The following is a 14,464-nucleotide window of genomic DNA, read 5'->3' as shown; positions in this document are numbered from 1 at the left end:
TATTGGTAGGACACTGATAGATTTGGGCAAGCTTGTCTCACCTATATTTATAAGGGTTTAGGACAGCTTGTTTCTATTTTTCTATGGAAGAAAGATGCTGTACGGCGTTAGGATTATTGTTACTTTTATACCAAGGTTCCAAAAGTTCTTATCCTGACTGTTTAGTATTTACTTTCAAAGCTCTACATATGGAAACTATTAAGATGTTATGTTATTATCATAATAGTTTCCATATGTATACCTTTGAAAATGATAAATTGTTATATAGCAATACTAAAGGGGATAAATTGAATTTTTTACAAAATAAATCCAATAAATTAGAGAAATAAAGCAAAAATGAACCTGCTTAAACCTTGAAGTACAATGGATGGCATCAAAAAGAATTTAGTGCCTGAATCATATACTTCATAGAGACTGAATGATACCGCACTTGAATAATTTTCAACACACTTGGACTTTGAACCTAAATTCTTAATAGTCTTTAAAGCTCCTCAAGTAGAGCAATTTTGTGCATCATCTGTCTTCCTATATTAAGAACAGTAGTACATTTGTACCCGGAACAGAACCCAAAGAAAAATTTCCATAGGGGTTCCATAGTTAGATTAGAAGATAAAATACAGGGTTACAAAGTTGATGAAATTATACACAACTACACATTTTGCCCAAGCCTCCATGCTTTCTCTGCAGTGCTACAATAATGGTATTTCATAGTAATAAAAGAGAAGTGCAACATCCACTACATTTTCACAATTTTACAACAAATCTGTTGTTGGTCTTCATTTAGGATTTGTTGTGAAAATTTTGTGTCCCTAGCATTTCTCATAACAAAATTGTAGATTAGGGTCTCTAGGATTAAAGATGGCTGTGGCTTTTGCCTCCAAGCCTACCACTGCCTTCTCCTCCTCAGCTCACTCTTAACATCAAAAGATGTTTGTGGGGTATGCTGAGATTTCATTGCAGGCAGTCCTGTCTGGCTGAATCTTCTGCAGTCAAATATTGTATGACAATCAAGGCAGTTGAGAAGACAAGCTTATATATCTATTAAATGTCACAATCATGGATGAATCAAGAGTATATTTTCAAACATAAATAACTGAGGATATCAAGGCTATGTGGCTATTGCTGACATAATTACATGGACAAAAGCAAAATTTTAATTCAAGAAAGGTGCAACAAGATTTGTGTCAAAGTGATGATTGGGGAAAAGCCTTGGCTGTCCTGGGTCCCAAATGTAATGTATGTGTAATGAAAAAATTCTGAAACCATGACTCACACAAATCTTATACGCACAATCAACAAATTAAATTCAAATTCCATTCAAGTTTTCCGAAAAGTCTAGGGACTCGATAGAATCTCAGCCATTGATTATCACTTTACATATGATGACCAGCTTTGTAATGGTTTTAAAAATTATAACTAGCCACTATATGTCAGCAATAAACCTTCAAATATACCCACCATCATTGAGATAGCATTAAACGGGGAAAAACAGATAAAAAGATTTGAAAAAAAATACTCTACTAGTACCTGATTTTAGTAATGCAAAGTAGCAACAGGATCCTGTTACAGCTCTAGTCCTAAGGCAAATATGAGATGTCTACTACAACAGCTAAGGCAAATACTAAGCAATGGCCAGTTTACCCAACTGAGGCAATCACAATAGAACGAGTGCACACCATAATGTTTTCAGTAAGGACTATCTTTCCCAAAGCATGCCATACCAAAAACTTTTGATAACTCATCCAGTGAATTCAAGGACCATAATGAGTAAAAAATTTTCAAAATTTAATCATCTTTTTAGCAAGCAACATTCGGAAATCTATACATATAGGAAAAACTGCCCATCAGTCACATTAGGCTTACTAACCAAAATGCTTGTTAGATAAATAAGTTAGATGCGTGTACAAATTCAAATGTCTATGAGTCCATCTCCACTAATATGACCATTGGTCATTGAATGTGCTTATTTGCATATTAAAGCACACGTTTATCAGATGTGACCAACATTAAAGATTCACTTGTATTGCTAATTTAATATCTAAGCGATTAATTATCTTATTAATATGCCCATGCAACTACTCCCAAATATGAATGTGTATGCACAATATACATACACCAACTTGTGGGTCTCCAAAAACCACTCCAGTTAGTCAAATGATTTGATTTTGAAATGAACAGCCAACCACAATCTTGTATCTTTCTAAATGTTTCTCTCTACCCACATCTATCTCAGGGCCTTCTAGCAGAATTCCAACTTCTTAACAGTCTTAATGAACTGATCCTTGTTCTCTTGCTCTTTAGCAATTCTAAGTCCTTCCTTTAAAGTCCCATCTTCCTTGGAATCTAAGTATACCTATATTTCTGTCTACTAGAACAGCCTGGAGATCTAAGATCAAACCCTCGAAAGAAATATCAAAATGAAGGTAAGTCCGAACTCTACCAAATTTGGAATTACACTAATGTTTTCAATCCTTTAACTCAATCTTTGCCTTCCACTGCTGCAGTTACTGGACTGGCTGCACCATAAATTTCGTCATAATAGCATCGAGCCTTTCAAGGATTTTACAATTGGTATTCAAACTGTCCTCATCAACCATGATAATTGCTTCTGATACTCAATGTCTTACAATGTGATTAAACATTAGAATCTACAGAATTCTTCACAATCTAAAAAGATAATCACAGAAACAACCTAAAACAAGCAAAAGTTAAAAAATCTGGTGGCCTTTGAGATAGTTGGTCTCAAACAATCAGAACACACAAACATTTTCAGTTATTATAGCACCGTAGCAGTGAAGTTGGGTGATACCACCACCCTTTTGTGGACACAGGGCCACCTGATTAAGGTTCTCAGTGGTAAGTGATGGGACCACCTCGTTCTACAGTCCACATCATTCAGTGAAGAAAGCACTCAACCCTCAGCACTAACAGGCATACATGTCCAGAATGGAGCAGCCATTAAATTGGTCCACATTCCCCTTTCCAAAGCACAAAAGAGAAAAGAAACAAAAAGGAATACTGATATGTCTTTCTCATAGACAAGTCTTTCTTCCCTAATTATTTTCATGGATATCCTAACTCTTTTTTGGAACTATAATTTCAGGAAACCCTTGTATTTGCCTTACTGCACAGCCATCAATTGACGACCAAGACTTCTACACGAAGCCAAGCTTTGGCTCCACATACAAATCCAGATCCTTAAAGCAACCCAAACAGGAATCTGGAAAATCTTTTTCTGACTCTGACGCCAAGAAAGGGGAAGAAAACTTGGAAGAAGAAACATCTGCTGTCATCTCTGAGCTCTTCCATGGCTTTCTCACCGTTGGAACCCTTGGTCTGGAACCAATCATGAGTGAGCCAGCTACACCAACATTTGCCATGCCTCTGGAGAGCTTAAATGAGAGCAAAACAGAGGTAACAGAGAATGACTTGAAGCTCATCAACTATGAGCTGGAGAAGTTCCTTGAGGCTGAAACTAAAGAATGGTGCGATGAATCATCAGGACGGAACAGTATTGCTAGCACCATTACACTCAATGGCAAGCCAATGGATGTGGCTGAAAATGAAGATTATGAGAAAATTTTGGTATGTCCACTGCAAGGATATCTATTTGGCTCTTCAATTGAACTGCCAGAAACAAGAAAAGAAGTAAAGAAAGAGAAGGCATCACTTGCAGAGCTGTTTCATAGGACAAAAATAACAAACGAAGAAAACACAGAGAAAAGTGAGAAAGGGGAGATGCAAGACAAGAAAACGCATAAATCTGCTATGCATCTCATGAAGAAGATGCTAAAGAAGCTCAATGCTTCCTCAAGGAGCTCCATCCCTTCTGCTGGTGGTGATGCAGCTGACTCAGTTTCAACCAAGAAGATACTCCACAAGGTTGGTCACTTGCTCATAATTCTTCTGAGAACTACTATTGAACATTAGATCCCTCAGGTGAACATGTAATCCTTAGATCAATATCACTCATTGTAATCATCTATTGTCTTATAAGTTGAATATGAGTTCCTAAGCACACTACTAGTGCCAGCTATTTAGGATATACAGAAGTCAAATAAAAGATTCAGATGATGTGGATTCTCCGCCATCCAAGATCCTGTGTCAACCTTTTTCCCCAAGGATTCTTGCTAGCTAGCAAGAGATCCAATGGGGATTGGTGCTTTTAGTGTAACCCATAACCCAAAAAATGGAAAGAAAGAATACTACTTCTAATGCACGCAATTGATGTCAAACTAAAGATTCTTCAGTCAAGGTCAACAGAAATAAATTCAGAGCATAGTTAGCAATGCCAAAGCATGTTATCTACCAATCCTAGCATAGCATCCAAATGGAAAACCTTTAAGCTCTCAAACCAATCCGTAACTTTTCTGGATATGTCTTCATTAGATAATAATGTTTATGAATAATTTGACATTGAACACAAATTATCACATAGGAGTTAGTGCCTCCACTGTGTTCTAAGTGGATCTTATAACAATTGTTCATTAAAGATGTTAGCTTCTTTATGTTTGGCATGCAGGTCATACGTGTGTTCCACAGAAAAATCCATCCTGAAAGCTCTATAGCTGAAAGAGACCTTGTTAATTCCCATAAATATAAGGTCAAAAAAGCTCCCAGTGGTAGCTATAATAATGTAGATCAGATGCACTTGGGTGAAGACAATGATGCCTTTACTCTAGAGCCCATGTCAAAGATGAGGAGCCACCGTTACAAGACCAACTTGAACCCACCCCAAGATGGGCTGCATGACAGTAATCTAAGTGCAAAAGAGCATTGGATCATGACAGATGCAGACTGTAAGTATCAGTTTTTTTTTTTTTGGTTTGGTAAATTACACATGCACCAAGTGGGTTTTGAATCCACAATCTCACCCTCCACCTACAAGTATAAATTAAATGCTATACAAAATATCTAGTATAAATCCCACCATATCATAAAATTCAGGAATTATAACTTCAAAATGTGATTACCTTCTTTGTTTGTTTGTTTGTTTGTTTGTTTGTTTTTTTTTTTTTTTGGAGAAAAAAAGGTGTTATCCTCAGTATCAGTTTCTGAGAATGTGTGTGTATATATATATATATAAAGGTAAATAGAGTGATGGAGATGTCAATATCATTGTAGACAGGAAATTTGCAAGGTGTAAAATAACTACAGTGATCTTGCCACGAATATTTTGAAAATGCACAAAGTCTTATTTTTGGGGATAAGTGAAAATACACCAAGAAAATGATCAATTAATATTTATATTATCGAAAACAAAAGGCATACAGTTCCATTCTAATAACATTAATTTGTTGATTTTGACATCCATTATTTGTTGAAACTAATGATGTGTCCAGATATCTTGTTATGCTAATAATTGTTGAATTAACTGTAATGTATAAACTATTGGGCATTTCCATATAAGAACTATTGGGCATTATATTTGTCATGTAATATAAATCCCACATTAACAAATAAATATAACCTCAATATGCATTACTTTCATCGTCAGTTTCTGAGTGAGGAGACACTTCAATGCCATGCTTATGTATATAACAAAACAATGAATTGGAATTTCACAAAGTTATAAATAAAGTGATGGATATGTCAATATCAATGTAGACAAGAAATTTGCAAAAGGTATTAATTAATTACTGTTATCTTACCAAGAATCTCACTTTTTTTTTGGGGGGTTGGGGGGGGGGGGGTGAGAGCAAGTGAAAATGAACAATTAAGAGTTATAAAATCATAAACAAAAGGCATACAGTTCCACTATAATTACATTAATATATTGATTTTGACATCCATTCTACGTTGAAATTACTTCCTCAATCCCAAATTGTTAGTCCTATTTAGAAAATCCAACTTTTTAAGGGCATATCATTTAATATCTTGTTTCCTAAATAAAAGGGTAAAAGTTTACAAAACTGCCCTTAATATAAATTTATCAAAAAATTGGAATATGAATACTGCTATTATAAAAAACATTTACTCTGTCCCAAGATTGGCGCCAAGCATTTTTGGAGTACTTTCACAAGTCAAATACAAATTTGAACTTATCCTTTTAAGCAAATATAAAAAACCTACTACTACTAAAATACAATCTCTATTGGCGCCGAGAATTTTCAGAGTACTTTCAGTTTCAAATACAAATTCCGACTTATCCTTTTATTCAAATCTGAAAAACCTATTACTACTACAATACAAACTAAACTGTATTGAAGTTTTTTGTTTTTTTTTTTTTTTTTTTTTGTTCATTTGGAAAACACTGGTGTGTACAATGCCAATTTTAAATTATGGATGAGAAGAACTTTGGATAAAATGTATAGAAAAAAAGAATTTTGTATAACAAGGTATGATAATGTCCTGTGCAATGTGAATTGTTTCATAATGAAACTAAAAAAGCACCCCATTTTATTGATTGTTTTGAGCTTCTGTTGATTTTTTTTAAATGCTCACAGAGATAAAGCAGGGGCATAATAGGAAAGTCAGTAAGTTAGCGGCTTTTAAATTTAGAAATAGTACAACATTTTGGGGCATCCCAAAACGAATATAGGACCAACAATTTGGGACGGAGGGAGTTTTTTTTTTTTTTTGGGGGGTGGGGGTGGGGTGGGGGGGAGAGTAAGCGAAAATGCACAAAAAAAATTAACAATTAAGAGTTATAATGTTATAAACAAAAGGCCTACAGTTCCAATATAATAACATTAATATATTGATTGGATATCCATTATTTGTTGAAATTAATAATGTTTCTTGATATCTTATTATGCTAATGATTGTTTATTAAAAGTAATGTATAAACTATTTGGCATTATATTTATCATGTGTGCAACTTCATTCCAGAGCATAGCAGAAAGATAAAAGAGTACTATGATGATTATGTTTACTGATTAATACATCTAACCCATTCCCACTGTTGGTATTGTATTGTAGACTTGGTGTTGGAGCTTTAGTGACTGAATCTGAAAGAAGATGATAATATGTCATCATCCTCTACAAGTAAAAAGTGTACATTTAGTGTTTAATAGTACATCTTACTATGTTGTGAGTGGTTATGTGATGATGGACTTAAGAGAAAGTGAAGGGTCAAGAAGGTGTCTGTCTTATCTTCCTCGGTGTGATAATAAAGCTGTAACTAAGTTTCATACAAGCTTCCTAATAATGCTATTTTGAGTATCTAGAAGTAATACTTTTATCATTAAGAATATCACAGGATTTATGTAACAAGGCCCTTCCTATATCATTGCCTATTTTCTTGTGTGGAACACCTCATACATTTATTGGACATGATGTTTGCACAGTTAGCCATCTGCATGTGTACTCCTTGTGTGGAGTCAAACTAGAATTAAAATTTGTTAATGCGAGTGGATTAAAAAAGGTTATAACACGTTTCAGCTTTTGGAGGATAAAGTCTAGGCACCCAATATCATTGTCAATACACAGATGTTAATCTGACTCGGTGCAACATAGTTCAATCATTCAAATTGCAAACCAAGAGCCTCCATTCTTAAGTTCATAATTGATCATAAAGTATTGGAAATGAAAGAATCAATGTGGAAGTGCTGGCTTTAATTTCCCGACACAAGTTTCTTTTTCTACTCAAATTTTTTTTTGAGTGATTTTTTTTTTTTTTAAATCCTCAACAATTCATTTCAAGCACTAACATGGCAGGAATATATTCACATGAAGCACTAGGAGCATCAGGGTCAAACCTCACAACATCACAAATTGATGAAGGCAAAAGCATATTTCCAAACTTAAAGTGGTAGTGGCTCTTCCTTAAGAATTCCACCCATTTTCATGCTCCAGGATCGATCAACTAGAGTTGCTAACTCTCTGAAAGACACACAGGAAGCTTATAATCAAACAAAAATGCATATAATTAGGAGGAAAACAAGAGGAAAACAAAAGCTTGACATAATTTCCTTTTACCAGTTAGTTAAGGTATGTTTTAGAATGCTCTGAAACTCATTAATTAATTAATTAAATTAAAAATAGGTTAACGAAATACAATAAACTTTAGCCAAATAGGATCCCCCCTCCAACCAACAACCCCCCCCCCCTCCCCCAACCCCCAACCAAAAAAAGAAAAGTATCTGGCTCTTTCCTATTAGCCATTATAAGATTGTTTTTATTGGTAAGTTACATAAGCACCTAATTTGAAACCATAACCTCCCCCTCCACCCATTCTTGTGAGATAATGAAGTGTATTTGAGCCAGAGCTCATTGTAAGATTAATAATTTTAGGCCAAACCGCAATTTTGGTCCCTGTACATTTGTCACATATTCAGTTTCATCCATGTACACTTAATTGTGTCAATTTCACCCTTCAACATTCAAAATCAAGATTTTCAACTATTAATCATATCACTAAAGTCCCTCAACTTTCAACATCAAGTCAATTTTATCCTTAAAAGGCAATAAACAAATGAAAACACATGGTTACAAAATCTGATTATGGCTACTACTTTCTCACTATCCTATTCTTTACAACTCCTCAAAAGTACACACCAAAAACAAAAATAAGCATATATGCATGTTTATGTCTAGAATCTAAAAGGTTTCATAGTAAACACCTGATCTTGTAAAATATATGTCCAAGGCTGTAAGTTATAGGTAAAAACCATGATTGAACACATTTAACTTATAAATATTTCTGTGGGATGACAACAATTCAAAATGCATTTGTCTTTCATAAGTCCAATTTAGCCAACACACTATTTTGAGTAGAAACAGTAGTAACACAAATGAAAACAGAAGAACAATGGTAAAGGGTAAAAAATATAGAGGAAGGAAAGGGAAAGACAGACTTGAGGTCATGGCTGACAGCTAGTATAGTTAATTCTTTCTTTAGATGCTTCAAAAGCTTCACAACATCCGCCCGTGCCTTCCAATCTAATCAATAAACATTAACACAATTTGAAAATAACATTGCAGCAGTATTGTAGAAAACAAAGCACGATAAAGATCAGAAGGAAGCAAGAGGATCAATATAATAAACTTGTAAATCCCAGCAAAAGTTTTAAATGGAAGCCGTTGGCAAGTCAAAATAACAAATCCTAAAATTTAGAAGCCACTGGTTCAACTGTAACTGAAACTTACCTATCATTACGCCAAGTTGTTTCAGAATTTTATTTAAATAAAAATGGATTAGAAATAGTTGCCAACCATATGAATTTGATTAATTCAATACAAAAAGCAGGTCTTCTTAAATATCAGCAGTAAAAAATGTTCTGCAAGCATTTTAGTACGAGAGATTTCAGAGAATTACAGGGATAAAGAATGCATGATTGCTCGATAATCTCTTATGAAATCCATATATATGTAAACCATGGTCCTATTTGCATAAAGTTGGAAGACAACCAACAACGTAGAATTAAAGGGGACCAAATGCATATTCATACCAAGGCCAGCAAGGGGCTCATCCAGTATCAATAAATCTGGGATTTGTACCTGAAGAATAAAGTCAACAAAAAATAATGGGTCAATTCATAACACAACTACAAGCAATGATGTAAAAGGTTTGTCTCATGAAACCAAGGCCAAATTGCCCAACAAGTGTTTGCCTTTATGTGTGCGTGCATGTTTCTGTTTGGGTGTGTTTATAGCAATTATCTAGGGTCTTACAAGTTGAATTGCCAAGGCAAGCCGGCGTTTATAACCACCACTAAGAGTATGAGGATCTTTATCCAAGGATATCCCATTTAAACCAACCTGCAGTCATCAAAGAGTTTAACGTGGAATATACAGGATATTATAACCAAGACCTAGATACAATGAACATCAAATATATAAGGGCTCAATAAGTAGGAGAAAATTAGTTTATATTCAGAGCACACAAATACCCAATTAATTGCTCTTTGGAGTCTCAAAGCAAGATGCTCCTTGAATTGGAGGTCACCCCTTTGCCTTGGCCACCCAAATGTAACTTCCTCCAGCACGTTATCTGCCATGAAGTACCTAGCTTGCAAGATGACATGCTCTTAAGGTCTAAATAAAAAGAAATCCAATAAAAATGCCAATAGATAATAGGGAAGTACAAGTGCAATTTTGTAATCTATGAAACAAGAAGCTAAAAGAAACGCACCAGCAACAACACATACAAAAACAAAGTACAAAGACCATGCAAAACCATATTAGACAAAAGGAAACAAGTTAGAAATGCAGTACGTTTTTGGATGGATTCCATTGATTTTATCAATTTTGATGAAGTGAAGCATCAAAATTCCTTTAATGAGCAAAGGAAAACAACTTTTCTTCTCTTCAATTAGTAATAAATACCTTTCAGGAAACTGAAAGACAATGCCAACTCTCTCCGGGGTTAACAGTTCAGGAGATTGATTTGGATTGCCATCATTCCCATACCTTTGAATATGAATGGAACCTGAAGTTGGTTTACTCAGCCCTGCAAGAAGCTGTGAGATGGAAAGAAAATGAAATTGACACAATTTATTGAATAAAAAGGGGGAAGGATTATATAAATAATTAGATCTCTGTGTTTTTTTTTTTTTTTTTTTTTTTTTTTTTTTTTTTTTTGTGGGAACTTAAAGCACACTAACAGAAACACACATTCATGAAAGAGGTATACCTGCAACAAAGTAGTTTTACCACTTCCACTCTGTCCAAATATTAAACCAAAACTGCAGCAATTGACTTGAATAAGTTATCCCAAGAATGCAAGGTACTACTTGTTAGAAATTCTAAGCTGCCCATGACAAAGATGTTGAAGTCTGCGATTAGTACAGTACAATTGATAGAGAATATGACTAGGAGAGAGGTTCCCCCACTTAGTATGGCTCTGACCTCACAAATTTATCAAATTCTTTGGGATGGTCAGAAGAAAATATGGAAAACTATTAACAAAAAAAATCTGGTTACAGATCTGATGGAAAGGATTATCTGTTTAGACTTTAGAACGATACCTTACCCAAGAAAGTCCTAGAGAAACAATTGAACGGAAGATCCCAATCATCGAACAATGTGCTTTGGACAGTATTCAACAAAACAGAAACAAAGTACCTTTTTTCAGGAAGTGTAAAATTAACAGACTTTAGAAGGCTCGTCTCGGTTCCTGGTGGTCGATAGCTAACATCCCTAACCTTAAAGAGAGAGAAGAAAAATATTTATTGTATCCATAACTTCCTGTACTTTCACTTCAAAATTCAAATTCTAGCAAACATGAAACTGATATTTACTGGCAAAGCATGCAACTGAATACTTAAGACCGTGAAAGCATCTTTTCACCCATAAAGGTAAAATCCTGTATCTGCAGAATGCAAGAAACAGATACACTGCTAATTCCTAAATCAATGCATCCAGAAAATTTTTTAGAGCACTTTGGTTCAAAATATTGGGGAAAGTAAGGGCCCGAGAGTCCATTCTAAATTGAACTGCCATGAAGAATCTAAACATGACACTTACTACCGTTATAATTTTGAAGGGCTCCATTTGAGGCAAACAAATCCACCTTTTGGTAGGACCTCAAAAAAATGCAAGTTTGTATCAATGCAAAATTTTCATTTTCAGACAAATGTATGTTTAATCCCCTGAACCAAAACTTGGATGAACAAGCATGAGGTGCCACATTAAGAAATCCCACATTAATAAGAATTTTAACGATAAAATCCAAAAAAAAAATTTCTCAAATGCACTCTTCTCTTCAGGAACTCTCCAAGGATTCCATTAACTACGTCTCCTAAAATCCCGGGCATGACAGTCATTTTGTTTTTCATTATGCTAATGGGTGCTACAAAATCCTTACAAACTGACACTAATCACACTAGCTGCCATGCTGTAAGCCTCTTTGTATTAGAATTAGTATTACTTTTTACCATTTTCCCCAAACGAAAATGCGAGTATCTCCGTTTGTTTCGACATTAATGTTTTCTACAAAATGAGACATTTTTCAAAAAGTATTTGTTTGGAAAATTATCTCATCATTTTCTTATGTTTGGTCGTGACCTCAAAATGAAATAGAGTTGTTTTGCCTCTTAACTTCCTTTATTTAGCGCAGCTTGAGATAGAGTTGTCGGAAAATTTTAGCAAAAATAATCTCTAAAAAATAAGTCATATTGTTAATAGGGTTTTTCGTTAATACTTCCAAACACTGGAAAACGCAAAATAACTATTTTGTTACCCTTATATTTGTCAGTCCATGTGGACAAAATAACATATAACAGCGACAATTTTCATGAGCCCAAGATGGACTAGTAAAAGTTTCACCATAAAAATCACGCAAATTACATAAAATGCCACTGTCAAGGATTTTTCAAAAAACAACTACATTGCTAACCACACAATAATAGTAGCAAGAGAGAGAGAGAGATAGAGAGAGGAAACTCACTTCAAAGCAGGAGTAATCACATTTAACACTGGAAGGCCGAGGTGTTCGGAAATTCAAACAACTGTAAAATTGTTGCAGAGAGAAAAAAAAAAAATTCGTTGAAATCAAATTCACAGAGAAATTAAAATCATGCGGAAAATGAAAGAGATTTTAGTGCGAAGAAGGAATTGGAAAAGTGATTACCTGGATGATGAGGATTTTGGTGTGATTGGGAGTGGCGGTGACTCCATAGCTCCCCAGCCACTGAGTTTGAGAGCCATCCTGTGCCTGCGCGGTAGAGATATTGAATGAGTTGGGCTTCCAGATTTTGTTTTTATACTTTATCGTTGTCAATTATTTGGGCCTTTGGGGATTCGGCTTGCTTTGTCAAGGGTCTCTCAAGGCCCATGGGCTGTGGCCCTGGGACCCTTTTTCTTTAGGTGAAGTGATTTTTTTTTTTTTTAAAGAATAATTTGACAGTTACAATATGGGAGAGGTGGATTTCAGCTTAGACTTTAGACTTTCTGTTAAAAACACCATGACATGAGATATCAGTTAAGTTACAAAACTCTTAGCGGTAAGTGAATATATATTCGTAGAGATTAAATTTCTATACGGATGTGGTGTAGAACTTTTACACCCTCCAATCTCAATTTGTCATATCATTATATCACATATTAAAGAATAGGCATAACCACACACAATTAATTATAATACCCATCTTAAAATCCAACCCAACTGAGAGTTTATTGAGATGTTATTAGGTATGGTAAGATGTATTGAGTTCTATGTAAAAAACTGATGTGTCAATAACACAATATCTTGTAAAACATGGGTTTTACATTCATTCTTACCAAATTCGGACTCATATTAATAATGTGAGAGTCAGTAATTTTTATTAATGAGCTTATTTTCATTGCTTTTTTATTTATTTATTTATTTATTTTTGGAGATAGCTCACTTTCATTGACTTATTAAAGTGTGTTTAGAACTTTAGATTCTTAGACTACCTTTTTTTTATTACTTTTATTTAACAAATAAGTTGGGTAAAAGTGTAGATAGGCTCGATAAAAGAAAAGAGGCTTGTAACTCATTAGGTTTGATTGGTCTTTTTTGTAAGAAAATTAGGGTTCAAAACTCACCACTCTTTCACTTGTTACAATTTTATTTTATTTTATATAAAAAAAAGGAGAGAAATTGATACTCTAGCAAAATAAGCCAAAATACAGGCTTGGACAAACACACCACTCTATTATCATATCATTTAGTTGATGAAATGGGGTTATGTGGATCATAATTCGTGACAAAAATGGTCACGTGCACATCATATAACCATTCTCCACATTACTATATAAAAATAATAGTAACTTCTAAAATAAGATGCATATAATATATGATCATTTTCTGTCAATTATAGTTAACAAATTGAAACGGAGTGGCCAGTTTGCATTTTACTTACCTAATTTTCAGATGATGTTGTTTTATTTATCTCACTCTTAATTTGAACTCTTTACATGCCTAGTTTCTTCCTTTTGTAGGTAGGTTAGGCTTGGTAAATTAAAGTTTACCCTATTTCTATTCAATTGCATTTCATTTCTTGCATTGTCGTACATGTGTGATGCTATTAAGTAATGCATAGTAGAAGTTGGGCAAAATGGTCAAATATCACTATTGGCTGAAATATTTGGCAATTTACCATTGTTTTAAAAATATATATAGATGTACCACTCTTTTAGAATTTGAGTTTGCCGTTCAACTCGAGTTTTAGGAACTTGAGTTTTTTTTTTTGTTTTTTAAATAATCTTAAAGTTTGCCGTGCTATTTTTTAGGGAATTCGAGTTTTTGGAACTCGAGTTACATAAAAAATTGGTGGCTATTTTTTATGAAACTTGAGTTTCACAAACTCGAGTTTTAAAAAAGTAATAAATTTTTAATTATTTCACAAACAATGTTAGATCGTCAAATATTTCTGCCAAAGATGATATTTGGCCATTTTGGCTGTAGAAGTTATTGGTCAGTAGATGCTAGCTAGGAGCTCAGTTTGTAAACAGGAGGGTGTCTAATATTTTTTTCACTTCATAAATTAGGCTTCAAACTTTGCAGAAGCACTCGACCGGATCTCTATTCGGTCAAAAAGAGGGCAAAGAAAGAGAA

At 34.2% G+C, this 14,464-nt stretch overlaps 2 protein-coding genes across 2 annotated transcripts; one reads left to right on the top strand and one right to left on the bottom strand.

The window, feature by feature from the left end:
• Window positions 1–450: 450 nt before the first annotated feature.
• On the bottom strand, window positions 451–12,642 carry LOC112034692 (ABC transporter I family member 11, chloroplastic). Its single transcript, XM_024067515.2, has 11 exons — window positions 12,515–12,642; window positions 12,332–12,392; window positions 11,008–11,087; window positions 10,577–10,628; window positions 10,270–10,403; window positions 9,834–9,948; window positions 9,616–9,702; window positions 9,393–9,441; window positions 8,799–8,883; window positions 7,701–7,824; window positions 451–983 (listed from the first exon to the last, which is right to left on the bottom strand). Exons 1-10 carry the CDS (start codon window positions 12,589–12,591, stop codon window positions 7,746–7,748), a joined length of 819 nt encoding a protein of 272 aa, XP_023923283.2. The 5' UTR covers window positions 12,592–12,642; the 3' UTR covers window positions 451–983; window positions 7,701–7,745.
• Window positions 3,085–5,359, top strand: LOC112034691 (protein LAZY 1; the record flags this gene model as incomplete). Its single annotated transcript, XM_065769339.1, has 3 exons — window positions 3,085–3,882; window positions 4,523–4,799; window positions 5,343–5,359. Coding segments are annotated over 3 exons (1,092 nt in total), but the record flags the coding sequence as incomplete, so codon positions are not given.
• Window positions 12,643–14,464: the final 1,822 nt, after the last annotated feature.

Source organism: Quercus suber, unplaced genomic scaffold, assembly GCF_002906115.3.
Source record: "Quercus suber isolate HL8 unplaced genomic scaffold, Cork oak 2.0 scaffold_1118, whole genome shotgun sequence".
Lineage (NCBI taxonomy): Eukaryota > Viridiplantae > Streptophyta > Magnoliopsida > Fagales > Fagaceae > Quercus > Quercus suber.
Note: the sequence above shows the minus strand (reverse complement) of the source record. Positions and strands in the feature narration are given on the sequence as shown.